The sequence below is a fragment of the Lissotriton helveticus genome, chromosome 11 (assembly GCF_964261635.1).
Source record: "Lissotriton helveticus chromosome 11, aLisHel1.1, whole genome shotgun sequence".
NCBI lineage: Eukaryota > Metazoa > Chordata > Amphibia > Caudata > Salamandridae > Lissotriton > Lissotriton helveticus.
The window spans coordinates 334,445,391-334,463,237 of NC_136072.1; the positions used below are offsets into that span (position 1 = coordinate 334,445,391).

Consider the following 17,847-nt stretch of genomic DNA (forward strand, 5'->3'; position numbering starts at 1 on the left):
TAGTGGAGCGCGCACACAGATCGTTGGGGCCTCGGCCTAATCCAGGGTTGCCACCCTGGCCCATCATAGCCAGAATCATTAACTTCAGAGACCGGGACGCGGCACTAAAAGCTGCCAGGGAGGCTGGCGAGGTGAAATGGCAAGGCGGAGTGCTATCCTTTTACCCAGACTTCACAATTATGGTCCAAGACGCGCGCCGAAAATACACTGGTGTCAAAGCCGCTTTGCGCAAGTTGGGGTTGCGCTACGGAATGCTGTACCCTGCCAGGCTCAGACTAGACGTGGATGGCAGGTTTCGCATTTTTGACTCCCCCGCGGAGGCACAGGAATTTTGTCAAGCTTACAAAAACAGAGGGTCGCCCAGGACCTCAGGCGAAGCACAAAAATCTCCGCCACACACAGACTCGCAGGCTAGTACTGACCTTTTTGCGGAGAGCGGACAAGGCTGAATTGTACCCCTTCTTTTTGGAATGGCCGTTCCTTTCAGTATTATGCACCTAACGATGTTGTTATTTTTTTGCAGTGTTTTCTATACTTGTTGAGAATTGAATGTCGCCCGGTCGGGGTACCCGCGTGGCGGAGCGTTGCCACCCCCCCATGGCACGAGCCGTATTGTGCTTTTCTCTAAGTTTGCCTTTACTTTCCGGTTATATTACTGGACCATTGCTTTTGTCTGATGATATTGGTGTTCTTCTTTGGGGTGGGAGATGCCTCCTGGGGCTTAAGGAGAGGCTGGGTGGTGGGAGGGTGGGAGGGATTGTTTCATTCTTCGGTTCTAATGTTAATGACATTGCACTGTTTTTCTTCATGAATGATGCCTATTTTGCGGGAGGGAGGCGGCTGCTATGCACACAGTTGTTTAATTGTGATTCCTTCGGTTTTGAATGGCTAAGGTAGGACAGCAATCTGGTCCTTCCAGACTTACCCTGATGTCATGGAACGTCCGAGGTTTAAATAACACGAGAAAACGAAGTCCGGTCCTAAACTACGCAGCGCGACATGGGGTTGATGTATTTTTTCTACAAGAGACACACTTAGTGCGGAATGACTCCTCCTCATTTGCCAGGGGTTGGGGCGCACACAGGTTCTTCTCCGGCGACAGCAGATATGCTAGGGGTGTGGCGATAATGATACATAGGCGGGTCCCCTTTGTGCACTCAGACAGTGTAATTGACGATGGAGGCAGATATGTTATTGTTACAGGGGTGCTTCTTGGCTTCAAGATCACCTTTGCTGGAGTATATGGTCCCAACTCAGACTCCCCCGCCTTATTCCAAAGTCTCCATGATGCTTTGCTACGCCTGGACACCGATATGTTGGTGATAGGTGGAGACTCTAACTTGTTGATGGACGCTACCAGGGATAGCACGTCTTCTTCCCCAGACTGCAAACCCCGCTCACGTGCGGTACTGACAGATATGTGCACACACTACCCGCTCATTGATATTGAGGCTCGTTTACACTCTAACACGCCCACTTATACCCATCACTCTGGATATCACAACACTAGTACCAGGATAGACTACTGGCTCCTTTCCCCAGGGGTGGCCGGTTGGGTGAATGACCATTCGACACTCCCACGCACGCTGTCGGATCACTCTCCTATTGTACTGACCCTACTGGTTCCCAGACTGGGGGGATACGAGAAACAATGGCGTTTCCCCGGCAAGGCGTTATCTGACCCGGTCTTCAAAGAAGACATTCGTACAGCGATAGAGGAGTATTTTGAGCATAACACGGGCACAGTAGACACTTGGGCCACGCTGTGGGAGGGATTCAAAGCCACTATTAGAGGGGTTTGCATCACTAAACACGTGGGGGCCTTGCGCGAGATTCGGGCCGCCATGACACGTATCGAGACAGAAATAACCAAACTGGACAGAGACACACTCACGGACACCGACGGTAAGATAGAGGCGAAGAGGTTAGGGCTACTGCAGGAGTTAAGGGATACTGCAGATAGAGAATTGAAATATCTAGGCGTGCAACACTCAGCTAGACAATACGGAGAGGGAGACAGACCTGGCAGGCTCTTGGCTCAATTGCTCCGCCCTCCCCGACAGGCCTCATACATCTCTGACCTGGTGGATGACTTGGGCGTTCGACATCAGACCACCCCTGCCATCTGCGAAGCCTTTTTATCCTACTACAAAACATTGTACACCTCCACTCTGACTGGGGATCATCGCGACCCAGGCCCCTATATCAACGAGATCTCTATGGTGTTCCTGGAGAAGTATATGCAGGATTTCCTGGCTATGCCTATTGATCCAGACTGCGTCATTGAGGCTATAGATGCATTGAGGGGCTCCTCGGCACCGGGGCTTGATGGCTTTTCGGCCGACTTTTATAAAGAATACAAGGAGGAGCTGGTACCGCGCTTGATAGAGATGCATGCGGAGGCACTCGAAACGGGGGTTTTGCCGCCCACGCTCCGAGAGGCAGTCATCATTCTACTTCCTAAGCCGGGTCGGGACCCCGCGAGGTGTGGCTCTTACAGGCCCCTTTCCCTACTCAACCTTGACTACAAGATTTTAGCCAAAGTCCTCGCAACCCGACTGTCTTTACTGATGGAGTCTATTATCTCGCCGGCTCAGTCTGGATTTGTCCCCCACAGATCCACCTCCTTTAATCTCAGAACGTTGTTTTCGGTGCTCCACAGAATAGACCCAAATACACCAGCGGCTGCGGTGTTTTTGGATGCCGAAAAGGCGTTTGACTCTTTAGAATGGCCCTTTTTTCTGTCTGTCATGAGACGGATGGGCATGCCGCCGCTGTTCGTCTCCACGGTCGAACTGCTTTATACCGCCCCTAGGGCGCGGCTGCGCCTTAATGGCACAGTTTCTGATAGCTTCCCTCTCTCTCGGGGAACCCGACAAGGATGCCCCCGGTCCCCCCTGCTATATATCCTGGCCATGGACCCTTTGGTGCGGCACTTTCAAGAACACCACATGCACCGTGGGCTCCAGTTTCGAACGGGTCCGCTTCTCATTTCCCTATACGCGGACGATACCATTTTATGTCAGATCTCCGGAGACGAATCTGGCGCCCCTGCTTCTGGAGGTCACCCGCTTTGGGGAATACTCTGGCCTTCGTATTAACTGGCACAAATCCGACATCTTTCCACTCACCCCCTCCACTGAACGCTGGGACTGCCCGTTCCCGCTTGAGTGGAATGCTGATTCCATGCTGAAATATCCTGGTATCCACATTCATTTAGACACGGTATCTATGATTCGTCTGAACTACGGCCGGGCGTTGGACTTCCTGGAAGATAATCTGGCACGTTGGCTTCGCCTTCCTCTTTCGATGGCTGGCCGTATCGCCATAATTAAAATGATCGTGCTCCCCCGTTTTTTATATCTCTTTAACAACATTCCGATCCCACTCACTAAAATCTTCTTCACCCAACTGCGCTCGTTGTTGCTGCGGTTGGTGTCGGGAGACAAGAACCCGCGAGTTTCCTGGCGAATCCTGACACTGCCTAATGAAAGAGGTGGCTTTGGAGTGCCCGATTTTTATCTTTACTACCTAGTCGCGCAATGCGCTTATGCACATCCCTGGTTCCACCCGGACGCTCGGATTCCATATCTGCGGCCGGAGGCGGACTTGGTGTTACCGCTTGCCCTCAACACGGTACTACCCAAGGGCTTACCCCGAGACCCGCAAGACATAGACTGTTTCCACTACGTCATGGGCATGGATGCAACTGCGTAGACTACTCCAGTTAGACATGCTGTATTCTCCGGCTCTTCCACTACCGAACCCACACTGGTTCCCTATTACCGCTGAAAAAGTGGTTTGCAACACACTGTCCAAATATCAGCTCACCACAATAGGGGACCTGTTCCCAGACGGACATGTCTTTTCAGTGTCAGAGGATCAGCGATTCACTGACCGGACGTTTATGGATTCGTTTGTATTGACCAGAGTGCGATCCATGCTAAGAGCGCAGTTCCCTTCGTTCCCACTACCCCCAGATGACATGGCTGCCCTAACTTTCTTACTCCAGTCCCATACAGGCGCACATATGGTTTCTAAGCTGTACGGACTCTGTGTGGCGGCCCTTCCTACTTCGGACGCGAGGGTCCGTGCGGCATGGGAAACCGATTTGGGTAGAACTATCTCAGATGACCAATGGGCTGCTTGTTGCCGAGCTACTAAAGACGTCTCCATTAATAGTAGCCATAAATTGATACATTTCAAGTTTTTGAGGCGACTGTACTTCACACCGGCCCTGGCCCACAAAATTGACCCAACCAGGCCTCATTGCTGCCCCAAATGCAAGGCCTCGCATGCCGATTTTGCACACCTTACATGGACTTGTCCTAAACTGCATGACTACTGGCTGCAAGTACACCACATATTGGGCGACATTTTAGAATGCGAGTTGCAGCCCATACCAGAGATTGCACTGCTTGGTTTTGTGGTTGAGTTCCCCCGTGCCACGCGAAAGCTGGCTGCCATAGGCTTCTTGCTCGCAAAAAGGGAAATTGCTATATTATGGGGGTCCAGACGAATCCCCAACTCCAAGGCATGGTTACGCAGGCTTGCCCACTGTAACATCAATAGTGTGGAATACTCCACGCAGGTCCCAACAGCTTCACGCCCAGCTGATATCTGGGGCCCATACCGACAGTACATTAGCAAATTAACACAGGCTACACAATCCCAAGCTGCCAGTTCTATTGTCCCGGAAGGGGTGGGATAGGTATCGCTAGCATGACAGTTGAGCTTTGCCTGTTGCATTATGAAGGTCTTGTCATTAAAACACTACTGGGACGGGGTGGGCGGGAACTGCCGATTCCATGGTTAATGATGTTTGAGAAAGGGGTGTTTTTCTTCTGTGTCTTTGCCTACTTGGCCCCGATTGACGATATTGCACTACTTACATCTCCTCATATGTCATTCCATCGATCCTCGTCTGCCTATGCCAATGCTGTTACCACCTTAATCATGATTGTTGTGTTGCTTGTCGCTCTCTCTCTCACGATGGCATATTCATTTTCGTTATGTTTGAAAGCATATATATCTCTTTACGTTATCCTTCCACATGTGCGATTCCACTGTAGAACTAGAAAAAGGAAAATAAGACTTCTAGAATGTGTTGCACCGCTTGTAATATTATTGGTCACGTCCTCCAGCTGCTTATTTTGTATGATGACTACGCAAGTTTTCACTGTACTTGGTTTACTATGTGCTTGTATGCTTATACGGACCGATCTGATGCTAATAAAGAGATTTAAAAAAAAAAAACATGATAATTAGGCTTCATGAAGCTAATTATGCTAAGATCCAGTGGGGGTGTCAGGGAATGGCGACTGCAGATTTCCCAGTTGAGCGTGGCGTCCGCCAAGGATGCTCGATGGCGCCCACACTGTTTACACTATATATTAATGGGGTTGTTGCTCATATGTTGTCTGCGAACGTGGATGCTCCCTCGTTAACTGGCATGAAAATTCCTATTTTAATGTTTGCAGACGACACGTTGATTTTATCTAAGACGCTGAGTGGTCTACAGCGTGCTTTGTCTATTTTCGACCAATTCTGTGGGGAGCACGGTCTGGAAGTCAACGTGAACAAAACTCATGATTTTTAATCGGCACCGGAGTTTTAAGTCCAAGTTAATCATGAATGGTCGTCCCTTAGAGGAAGTGGAAGCCTTTACATACCTGGGAATTCGTGTATCTAACAATCTTAGATGGTCCCAGCATATACACATCGCTTCACTTAGGCACAGGCAATTGGCTGGCGTTCTTGGTCTAGAACACAGAAAATCTTTGACTAGACCAATAAAACCAGCATTGCAGGTATACGAAGCTAAGGCACTTGGCTCAGCACTATACGGTGCTGAGCTGTGGGGATTTGAGAAGGTGGTTGCCCTTCAATCTTCGGAAAACAAGTTTTTCCGGGCTATCACCGGTGTCCCCAAGAGCACCCCACTGGTGCCTCTCGGGTACGATCTAGGCAGAAAAGCGGTTGGAGACCTGGTTAGACTTCGCCCGATTTTGTATTGGCGAAGGCTCTGGACTACGCCTGAGCTTTCACACTATGCAGAGGGCTTCCTAGACATCATCAAAAAGGACGAGTTTCACAAAATCGGGTGGCTTAAAACTCTGTCTAACCTTGAGTGAACTGGGACGCCAGGCATTGTGGAATAATCCAGCAGATACCCCCTTCCCAGCTAAAAAAACCTTAAAAGAAATCTACTGGGAGAAGGTCGCTGTTCGGACCTGGAGCAGCTCTAGTGCAGAGTCCATGGCTGGAGGATTTTTAGAAGCCAAGCTATATCCTTGCCTTGAACCGTACTGGGATGCTATAACAAAACCAGGTGACAGGAAACTCCTCTTCCAACTAAGAGCAGGAGCACTTCCACTTAGATCATTAACGGGAAGGTGGGGTGGTGGATTGCACGATAGATGCCCTGCTTGTGGTGCTACCAAAGAAGCAGTTGGTAATTTTTTAGGTCTCGGCTAGCCGCGCGAAGCTCGTCTCCGCCGAGAACCTTATGTCGGCGTGTGAGCTTCCCAGGAGATGATCCTGGCCGCGCGCATCGCCTTGGAGGCGATTCCAAACTGACATGCGCACGCGAACGAGCGCTGCGGCCAGGCGCGGTCTCCTGGGAAGCACACACGCATGCGCATACACACACACACAAGCGCCCACGCACATACATACAGACACCCACCCCCCGGCTCACATACACACACGCGCGCACACACACGAATGCACCCCTCTCCCCCGCCGTCGCACACATGCATACACACATCCATACACACACACACACAACGAGGGAACCTCCCCCCGACGCCTGCTGTGCCCGCAGTTATCTTTTACTGTGGCACTCAATCATCTAATTCCAACCGTTGGTCACACTTTCTTAATGTTTTTGTGGTCCGGCATATCGGGTGGCAAATGTGAAGAGAAGAACAAAACAAGCAATAAACTGATCCGTACGCATGCTATGAGAAACATGAGTGTACGAGAGAGCATTGGAATGTTTGTATGGTTTTTTTAACTCCAATTTAAACCCAGTAGTTGGCAGGGTCCAACCCTTACAGCAATTTGATACATCATGTCGCACATCAGTATGGCCATATCAAGAGTACAATCAGCTAAAATTCATGTCAAATGGAAAATGGACACTAAAATCGTATAAAAAAAAAAGTACCCCTTCTTACCCACTTGAGGAATTCCTAGAGAAACTCACTCATTGGTTTATAAAAAGCGTAAGATCGTGCAACCGAACAGATATTAATTATGTACTGCTTAAGGGCAAGGACTTTTGCGATGGACGACCAAAAATGAGACTGTCGGGTACAAATGCGGTTCGTAACCTCTCCAGCACCTCAATGCAAAGAGCGCTGCTTAATTTGAAAAGTAAATCAATTGTCCCAGCGGGGAATGATCTAACAAAACGCTGCGCGGAAATCTTTCCACAAGCTGCAGTGGCTGATTCCTTTTCCCGCCCATAGACAGGTACCGCGTTTCAAGGGAGGAAGCGCTGTCAGTGTGAAGCGCTTTGTAGGTGCTTTTCAGGTTCTCTGCCATAGTGTGTGTGCCTGTGATTTGCTCGCAGACCATGACTGCCAAGTGGCCTGGAATTGCGCGGGAGCCCCTAGTCCGCAACTAAGCAAAACATGCATTCTCCTTTAGGAAGACAACTTTGGGGGAAAGCTATGGGTGAGCACTTTGCTCCCATTGGATTTTGGATGATGGATGCTGGGCGGGGCATTAGATGTGCGTGTAATGGCCGCCACAGGGACAGTTCGCACGAGTTTGAAAAAGAACAATCGCATATTCCCACGGTCACTTGATTGTATAGCGCCAAATCGTTACCTGGTACGAGAGAAGCGCTAGATATAAATGATATCAGACAGGCCAGGCTCTCTCGACAGTGGCGGACATGGGTGCCTGGTCGCTGGTGTGGCGCCAGGCTTACTGTTGGTTGGTTTTGTGCCTACTGCCACCCAAGGTTTTGCACACACGAGGCATACACGCTCTCAAGCCAACACACACATTCAAACGCGCACACATGGATCCGTGCACAATGTGTCACACACACACACATGCACGGGCAAACACGGCCACCTGTTCACACATTCATCTCTGCTCTTGTGCTGCATGGAATATTACAGTTGGTGTTGCAATATTTAGCAATGCCAATAGCTCAAACTTAATTAACCCGAGACCTATTGCATTGCAAATGCTTGTTATTCTCTTGCACTGCGTACTCTGACCCAAGACGCATTTGGTTAGCACCAACATGTAAAAATCTGGTTACCACCAGTAGTACCGTTGCCCTACGAATCATTCGCACAAGCACTTTAATGCCTTTAGTGATAGCTATAGCCAAGTACCTTGGATGGGCATGGTCTATTAGGCAAAGATTGATAGCCACTTGATTGTGTTTCTTTTTATTAGTCGGTCTGCATTTTAAACTGTAATTTTTATCTAAAACTTTTTATTCGGATAAACTTTTATACTTGTATTTCTTAAATCATTTTATGCATAAAATGTTACACTGTAAATGCATTTAAATTGTATCCTACCATCAAGTCTCAAATTTTAAAATCTCATCTTTTAATTGTAATGATTGTAATTGATGACAATTTTTTGTTATGCACCTGCTTTAATGTGTACCGCGAATAAAGCATTATTTGACTTGACTTGCTATCACCTTCCCCTTGAGAGCACGCAGGGGCCGACTAATTGCAATAGCACTGGCTCTGCCGTTCAGAACATACTGGCTTTGTGGCGCACCTCGCATGTCCCTTCTTTTCAGGGCTGGCTGTGTTGTCTTTGGTCGGTCCTGGGTATGGAAAAACTGTCCTTGGTTAAAGCGGGGGAAAGGGCTAAGTACGCGGAGTTGTGGCAGCCCTTCTTGTCCCTGTTGGCCACAAAATTCAGAGAGGTGACATGCCCCCGATACCTGCGGTTGCTTCGCTTATCACAAACTGATGGCCTAACTTAGATTGGAATGATTCGATGGGTGAATGGTGTGGGGTGTTGGACCTGGAACGAGGGTGGGGGGTGGGTAGGCAGGGGGGTGGTTTGGGAATGGGGGTGGTTGGGGCTGTTTCTTGTTTTGGCTCTTTGGATAGTGGTCCTGGCCCAGCAGCTCAGCCGAGTGTATAGGAGCCTTATTGGCCGTGTGGGCCTCCTAAATGGATGTGTCCTGATGTTCTGCTTACAACCTTGACATCCTTGTTTATGCTTTATATGATGGCCATTTTCTGCTTTGTGACGGAGCCTATTTTTCAATAAAAAGATTTAATACTAAAAAGAAAGGTATGTTCATTTTTGTTTTTAACACGCCCCGACCATGAAAACAGGAAATTTCTCTTTTCCCTCTAGCCAGACACTTGGTCCAATTGGCTAACTTTGAGTATCACTAGCCATCGCGAGGAGTACCAACTCCCATTTGGGAGTACCAAAGAGATTATTACAAGGTATCACATTAATAGTTACATTAAACCTGACTCATTGATGAGATCAGATTAAAAAAAACTTAATTCAAAGGTGACTTTAAATGTAAATGTCATGGTACTTATGGAGCGCACTCTCACCCGTGCTGCAAATTGCGATCACACCTTTGCTTGCCTGCGCCTTTGTGTAGCCAGACTGGCTGGCGCAGAATCAGTTTCCCTGGAGGAATGGCTCATTATACTGGGTACACCCTGGCGGTGTGCCCAGGATTCCTCACAGAGATGGCTGCAGGCGCCCTCCTGGAATAGGGTAGAAAGGGGTGTCTTTGGATTATTTGGTGGCCATCCCCTTGGTAAGTGATGTAATGTGGGAAGGGGTGACTCATGATAACTATTGCTCCCTTGACTAGTGAGTCCTCCCATTCCACAAATGAGAAAATTCCATTAAAAGTGGAATTTCAGACCCACAATCCTCAGATCACTACTTTTTTTTATTTTTATTTAAAGAGTTTTATATAGCGCTGGCTAGACCCGGAGGTATCAAAGCGCTTTACATGAGAATCAACTATGTAAAGTTCAACAATTACACAATAAATCCCAAAAAATAGGCAATACACTTCGGAGAGAGAGAAAAGTAGTGGAGGGGGCAGGGGAGGTGAGAAAGGGAGAATAAGGGAAGAGATAGTATGGAGAGACGAAGAGAAGTCTGTCTAAAGACCGACTGGGTAGGTGAAGACCAAGGAGGGAATCCACGGCCCATCTCACCTATAACTAAACTAGGTAGCTCCATCGGGTATTAGACAGAAAAGTTCAGTCTCAATACAATGAGAGAGGAGAGACATATATAGAGGGAGGATGCTGGAGGAGACAGGAGGGACGAAAGTAAGTGCAACAATGTGGTTTAACAGTATACCAGAAAAAGATCAACAATTACTCGTTACATCAAACAATCAGCAATACATTAGGAGAGGAGAGAAAGGAGAGAGAAAAAAAGTGTGGGGGGGTAGGTGAGGTGAGAACGTGAGGATAAATGAAGAGACAACTGTAGAGACGAGAGGAAGTCTGTCTAAAGACTGATTGGGTAGGTGACGACCAAGGAGGGAATCCACGGTCCATCTCCCCTATAGCTAAACCAGGTAGCTCCATCGGGCATCAGACAAAGTAGTTCGGTCTCGGGTGTCAAGGGAAGAGGTTCGCAGAAAAACAGGATGGGAGGGCGAAACGGCAGAAAGTCGAAGGAAAGTCTGCCCAAAGACCGGCTGGGTAGGTGATGGTCGAGGGGGAAGTCCCAAAGCCCATCTCCTCTATATCTATCGGGTAGCTCCACCGGGCTTTGGCCAAATAGCTAGGTCTAAATGGGAAACAATTAAATAACATGGAGGGCAAAATAAATGGAGCGTAGAGGGGAGGCAACAGGGAAAGTGAGAAAGGGAGGATAGGGGAAGAGCCAGACAAAGAGACGAAATTAAATCTGTCTAAACGCCGACTGGGTAGGTGACGACCAAGAAGGGAATCCACGGCCCATCTCCCCTATAGCTAAACCAGGTAGCTCGATCGGGCATCAGACAGAATTGTTCAGTCTCAATACATTGAGAGAGGAGAGAAGTAGAGATATAAATAGAGGGAGGGAGCAGGAAGAGACGACAGGAGAGACGAAAGGATGTCTGGCTAAAGACCAGACCGACTGGGTAGGTGACGTCCAAGGAGGGAATCCCCGACCTGTCTCCCCTATAGCTAAACCAGGTAGCTCCATCGGGCATCAGGCAAAAAAGCTAGCTCTCAGATGACATGGGAAATTCACAGGTAAACAGGGTGGGGACTCTAGGGCAAGGACAAGTGAGGGCAGAGGTTAGTAGCAGGGAAGAGAAGAGGAGTATAGCAGGGAGGGGTAGGGGGTAGGTAGTTTGGGAAAAGTTCCCATGAATCTGCTGCAAGGCATACAAAAAGCAGGTCTGTTTCTTCACAGGCACCATTATGGAGTTTTCCGAGCGGTGCCGCTGAGCGAGGTCCGGGTCCTAATACCGTAGGACACTGGTGGGGCGTCTCATCACAGTCAGATTGCCAGAGGATAAAATCGCCCCCCAAATTCAAAATGGCGGCTGGCGCCGCGATCACGTGCACCGCGGGCGCCATGTTAGAGTCAGACACTGCTGAATTACAAATCCTCCCCAGAGTAAGCGAAGTAGTGCTCTCGGGGCCGCAAGGGGGTCTCAGTCAGCAAGGGAAGCCCTCTGCAGCACCTCCCGCTGCCACCAGACATAATTTCTCTCTGACAAGCCTCCGCTCACCTCACCAGTTTGCTCCACGCTGCCAGGAAATGGCGACTGCCGCTTCCTCACTCCCGAGATTGCCTCACTCTGCCCAAGGTTCAACGCCGCAACCGCAGTGCGGCTCGACAACGCGGCTGAAGAGGCATTAATCTGCTCTGGGGCGGCACGGACCCTCGCTAGAAAGAGTCACATACGGGCGCCATTTTCAGGTCAGTCATGCCAATGATAGAACCTCCATAGACGCACAGTCTATCATCTAATCTTTTAAAGTTGGGAGGGAAAGATGACCGCAGATGGAGTGCGGAGCTCTCCGGGGAACCTTACTTGTAGAACGTTTCAGCCCCCATCTCGGTCACCGATGTTGAGGTAAGCTGGCTGCCATTTTGCTCTCCTGAAGCCTGGAAAGAGTGTTTGCACCATACACTGGACTGCACCTGCTGCGTCAGTGATGCCTCCAAAAACTATAGAATGCAGTGCCAATCCATGGAATAGAGCTCTACTGGTGCCAGAATGGAAGAAGTAACTTAGAGAGCGCGTTTGCTATCCCCTTTATAGGCCCCAAGGACACAGAGAGAGAGAGAGAGAGAGAGAGAGAGACCCCAGTGTTTGTTTAAAGCTAAAAAAAACAACTTTTTATAAACTGGTGTTTGTTGTGTTAATTACTTATGTTATTTTGGTACTTCTAATTGCTTTACACTTGTTCCGTTGATTAGGCTGCATTGCTCTGTCACAACTACTTCGCACCATGCTTAAGGTTTACTTTAAGAAATTTAAGTGGACCTAATAAAGATTGTGACATAACATGGTGCCTTCTCCCAACCACACACCACATATGAATCCAGAATAGCAACTTAAATTAATCTCCATGTAATTAAATCATGTCTGCCTTTACAGTGTAACCAGGAAGTTATTATATAGCATCAGGATGTTTTATGGTCTGTAATCCCGGACCAGACTGTGGTTCTTATAATCCGTTCCCGTGAGTGCTCAAAGTTTTAGGGTAAAGTAGAAGTATTTCTTTTGAAACCTATAGAACGGGAATAGTGAATTGGATAATAGACCTGAACTCCAGTTTTGATTGAATGTCGAAGCGAAATTGACAATATCATGAAGGGTAAGCTCTCCTCCATTAATGGAGGACTGTTCATGGTTCGGTGAAAGATGTTTGTTTCTGCCTTTGAGCTGTTTCCCTGTGGCTTGCCTTTCGAGGTTCTATTTTGTGGGGTAGGAAAGTCCTTGGGGAAAATAAGAATGTTCTTCCTGAATAATCACCTTACAAATTGCTGAAGAGCTTTTTATTTGTATTCTCTGTTCTTAGGTGCACATAGAGTTCACTGAGGGAGAGGATAAGATCACCCTTGAGGGCCCCACAGAGGAGGTGAACTTGGCTCAGGAACAAATGGAAGCCATGGTGAATGATTTGGTGAGTTAGGTTCTTTCTCAGCTGGTGATGTTGTAAGCAGGATGCACCAGACTGTCTCAAACTGATTGCGGTCTTTACCTCCTTAGATTGCTCGCATGGATTTTACAGAGATCACTATAGACCATCGATTTCACAGACACCTCATCGGGAAAAGTGGAGCCAACAGTGAGTCAACAGCTGATACAAACAAACCCTTAGCGAGCCTAGTTGAATAGTTGGCTCTGCTTAACTGTAACTTATTTCGTTTTTATTGCTCTGGCGCAGTCCGAGGTTACCAGGTGGTATTCTGTGTGGGCATTGTCCTTATACAGCAGGAATCTCAGGGCCATCCAAGCGGCCATTACTTTAGTTCTGTAGCAGTGTGGGCTTAGAGAGTCTGTCTGTCATTGTAATTTGTTTTCCATTCGTATCCCGTAGCCACAGTACTGTTCAGTTCCAGTTAAATAACTAAGATCTACTGCTTGGAAATGTTCAAAGATTTACCTGTTTGAATTATTTATTGGGGCTGGGACTGCCCTGCAGTAAATGATGAAACGGTATGTTAAAGGTTTAGAGGCTTTAGGCATAGTAAAATATTTTGCTATGCCACAACTGATGTGATGCAGAATTGTGAGGTATGGAAGACTTCTGAAAAACCTTGAGCAATGGACTCTCCCTGCTTAATATTAAACTGGTTTGCTTTAAAAAAGAAATAAGTCTGACTTTTGACTAAGGCACAAACCACTGTTTTTCCATCCATAATTGTGCCCTTGCCTCCACATAATCTGTAGAATGTCTGTGACGCAATGCTGCCATTGTTGTTGACTTGGTATAAGAAAGTGGCTCTGTATATACTGTTCCAAAGTAAGGTACAGAGTCCACAGTCCTCAGAGGTTTGGCAGAAGCTAAAGTTAGATATAACCTTACTCTCTAAAGTGGTAGCTTGGTCGAGCAGTAAGGCAGTATCAGAGGACAGTGTAAAGCATTTGTTGTACACACTCAGTCAGCAAATGGTCTCACACACTCAAGAACTGAACTGTAGGCCAATTGTTTTGTATATACAAATATATTGTGGTTTTATTTTAGAACCACAAGTAGGTATAAAAATTATTTCTCAGAATGAGATGTTGCAATTGAATACTTTCAAATAGCAGTAGACTTTTGAGTGCAATAGATAGTTGCAATATGCGACAAACTTAGTACAATAATATCATTGAGCTCAATGGGAAGTTTTAAGTAAATGCGATAAAATCACTTTGCAAATGTTTTTCTTACTCCGGGCTGGATCCTGGATTTAGCCCTGGTGCATTTCCTGAATAATTTCTGGCAAAAACCAGGCAATGTTATACTAGGGGAGAAAATCAGGTTATTGGAAAATCACAGTTGTAATTTCTTTTGAGGGTCAGTGCTGGGCACCAAGATCCAGCACTGGGATCTCTCCTGGTAACAGGTGAGTAATTTCGTTTTTTGTTGATCGGACGATTTTTAAGGAATATTTCAAAGTTGCAAAACTCAACACTTAGAAGAATTTCCAAGTGAAAACCAGCTAATGTTACCCTATGGAGAAAATAAAGTTATTGGTCTTTGGGTAAGTACTCGACTGGCAGAGTTAAAGTTCTGGTGTAAGACTCTGGGGTCTCCCAGGGTCAGGTAGGTACAGTTGTTACACCCTCAGCGGCACACAGACAGCCGGGTGCATAGTGAGTAGGCAAGTGTGGAGGTAGAATAGGACAGATGCTGCACTTCCAGTGGCAGTCGGGCGGCTAGGTGCTTTTTGGCCCTCGGGCGCCCAATGTATTTCAATGAGCTACAGGACGAACAAAGTCTGCAAGCTCTGGGACGGAGATTCTTCAGGTGCGACCACCACTTAGAGAGGTAAGTTGGGAAACTAGGTTTGGTAGCCACCCAGGATTTGGCCACAGGGAGCCGTGGGGCGCCGGGTACCAGGGGTGTCTTTTGGTGTCAGGAAATCTTACCCTCAGCTGGTCGCGGTTGGAGGGGTCTCTGGTTGTGAGGCTGCAGGCGCCATCAGGAGCGTCGAGGAGGGTCCTTGGGTGCAGGATTCGTGGTCAGTCGCCGGGGGGACGTCCTCGTGGTCTTTGTTCACTCAGGCACAGGCCGGGCTTGCGGGTGCAGTGTGCGCTGGATTCCGGTTCCTGGCTGGCACCAGTGGTTGTTGCTGTTTAAGCAGAACCACTGCTCGTGGGAGTCCGTCTTTAGATGAGCAAGGCAGTTGGGTCCTCCGGGGTTTTGGAGGTTGCTGACCACAGGAGATGCCGGGATTTAGCAGGAGCAGGTTTGAGGGTCGACAGGCCTGTAGGGCTGGGGCCAAGTCAGTTGGTGTCGTTCTCTTGTTAGCAGCTACTCGGCAGGTCTTCTTTCTTTCTTGGTCTTCTTGTTTCGGAATCTGGATCTGAGGAAGGAAGGTTCAGGGTGCCCCTAAATACTAAATGTAGGGGTGTTACAGGTAGGGGAAGGTCAGGGACCAATGGGGTACACCCCCTATCCTGCCACACTCCAGTGGGAGGGGGCAGGAGCCTGTCTCTGATTGGGTAGGGCTCCCCATCCTCAAAATGGCGAGAGCCTGGAGTTGGGCTTCACCTTGACTCCCCCACCTGAGGGGTGGGGTTGGCAGAAGCTGGCACACCTCCTTTCCTCACCTAGGTTTTCCTGCCTGTCTTCCTGCCAGAGTGGGGGGTCAGAACTGGTGGGGGCCAGTTGCTGAGTGCCAGTTGCTGAGTACAGCAAGTGGCCTGGAGAAGCTCACCAAGGTGGCATGCCTTTGAAGCTCCCACTGCCCATCCTGGGGGCGGAGGCCCAACACCTCGCCCCGGGATGTGCTTTATTTGCAGGCCCACGAGAGCGAATGGCTCTCTACCCAGGGGTCCAGCAACATGTCTGCTGGGTGGCAGCCTAGGCAGCATCTCAGTCAGGACACGGGTTGTGGGTTAGTTTCAGGGGGCAACTCTAAGTTGCCCTCTGTCGTGCATTGTACATTAAATCCCACACTGGCATCAGTGTGGGTTTAATGTGCTGAGAAGTTTGATACCGAACTTCTCAGTCGTCAGTGCAGCCATCATGGTGCTGTGGAGTTTGTGATGACGACCTCTCCGCATCATATATTCTTAATGGCATCACTGCACTTACAGTGCCCAGGAATGGACCTGGCTACTGTAGGGGTACATGGCTCATGCACCTGTACCCACACCACTGACATAGGGCACCCAGCTAGAGGGGTGACTGAGGTATGCCATTGGCATGGCACATAGCCATGTCGACTGTTTTGTTCTGCAACAAGGCACTCGGCCTGCAAAGACAGTGTGTGTGCGCCAGGGTACAGGGCCTCTAAGGGTGGCACAATAAGTGCTGCAGCCCTTAGGGGCCTTCTCTAGTCGCAGTACCCTGGGTACCCAGGGTACCATTTACCAAGGGCTGACATGTGGCCAGAGATGCCAATTGGGTTTAGGCTTCAATGCAGTTTCTCACACTTGGTAATCAACACAGTTCATGAGTATTTTTATTAACCATCTGTAGGAAGCTGGCTCTGTATATACTATACCAAAATGAGGTGTAGTGTGCACAGGGTACAGTGGAACCCCAAAGGTAGGCAGAGGTAAAAGTAGATGGCACCTTACTCTTGCTTTCTGGTAGTGTGGGCATGGAGTAAGGCTTTATTGGAGGGTAGTGTTAAGCATTTGTTGTACACACTTAGGCAAGAAATGATAAACACTCAGACTCAATTCAGACCAATTTGATTTGTATGAAAATATTATGTATTTTATTTATTTATGTTCGAGGCATGTGGGCTGCTAAATTCATATCTTAGCATTAGATCGCCGCCTAGTGTTGGGCTCGGATGATTGCACATTGTTGTCCTGGAAGAGTCTTCGAAGTATCCTGAGATAGGTGGCTCCTCCCCTGGACTACAGTGCGCATGGGCATCGGCTCCATCCCCAGATTGTTTTTTTCCGCCATTGGGTTCGGATGTGGTCTCGACGTCTTACTGTCGGAACCAAGTAAAACTACCTTTTAGCGGCCAAAAGGCCTCGATTTTCTTGCGTCGGTATTGTCTGCGCACGGTCTCGAGTCTTCCGTCTCTTGGAGCCGGAATAAGCGGAGTTTTCTTCGCTCTCTGAACTTTGAGGCCTTCTCATCGCGACACGACTGCAAGCCTTTACGGACATGGAGCGGAGCCCGTTTAAGTACTGCCCGCTCTGTGGGTCCAAGTACCCACACATCGATCTACACCCCGTGTGTAACAAGTGCCTTTCGCCGGACCACGACGACGGCAAGTGCAAGGCCTGTGCACAGTTCCGCTCCAAGAAAACTCAAGCTTCGGCGCGCGGTGCGCTTGGAAGCTAGGCAAGCGGCCCCGGATCCGGAGAACATCTTCGGCGACCAGGAAGAAGAGGTCCAGGGTCACCATCTACAAATCTCCCCATCACAGACGGAGGTCGAGGCGGATCCGGGAGACGACGACGGAGTCGCGGGTCAAGTCCTCGAATACGTTGAAGAGGTAGGAGACGACGATGAGATTTATGGGGCCGCGGCAGACAGCTCGGGGGACGAGCTCTGCCCTGAAGGTTACGAAGATACCGACCGGGACACGGGATCGCCTGTCGGCCTTACCCAGGACCCGTTGCCGCAAGCCACAGCCCCGCCTTCAGGCCCGGCTACGGACTCACTTGCTGGGCACGCTGTTTCGAAACCGAAACTGAAACCATCGGGGTCGTCAACACCTAAAATG

The 17,847-nt window shown here is 48.8% G+C and overlaps 1 protein-coding gene across 4 annotated transcripts in view; it reads left to right on the top strand.

Moving 5' to 3' along the window:
• HDLBP (high density lipoprotein binding protein) overlaps positions 1-17,847 on the top strand; it is a 1,657,332-nt gene that overhangs the window by 496,959 nt on the left and 1,142,526 nt on the right. For all 4 annotated transcript variants that reach the window (XM_078665718.1, XM_078665720.1, XM_078665719.1 and 1 more), the window contains exons 10-11: positions 13,017-13,121; positions 13,208-13,286. In XM_078665718.1, the coding sequence (XP_078521844.1) occupies positions 13,017-13,121; positions 13,208-13,286 (184 nt within the window). The remainder of the gene's footprint in view (positions 1-13,016; positions 13,122-13,207; positions 13,287-17,847) is intronic.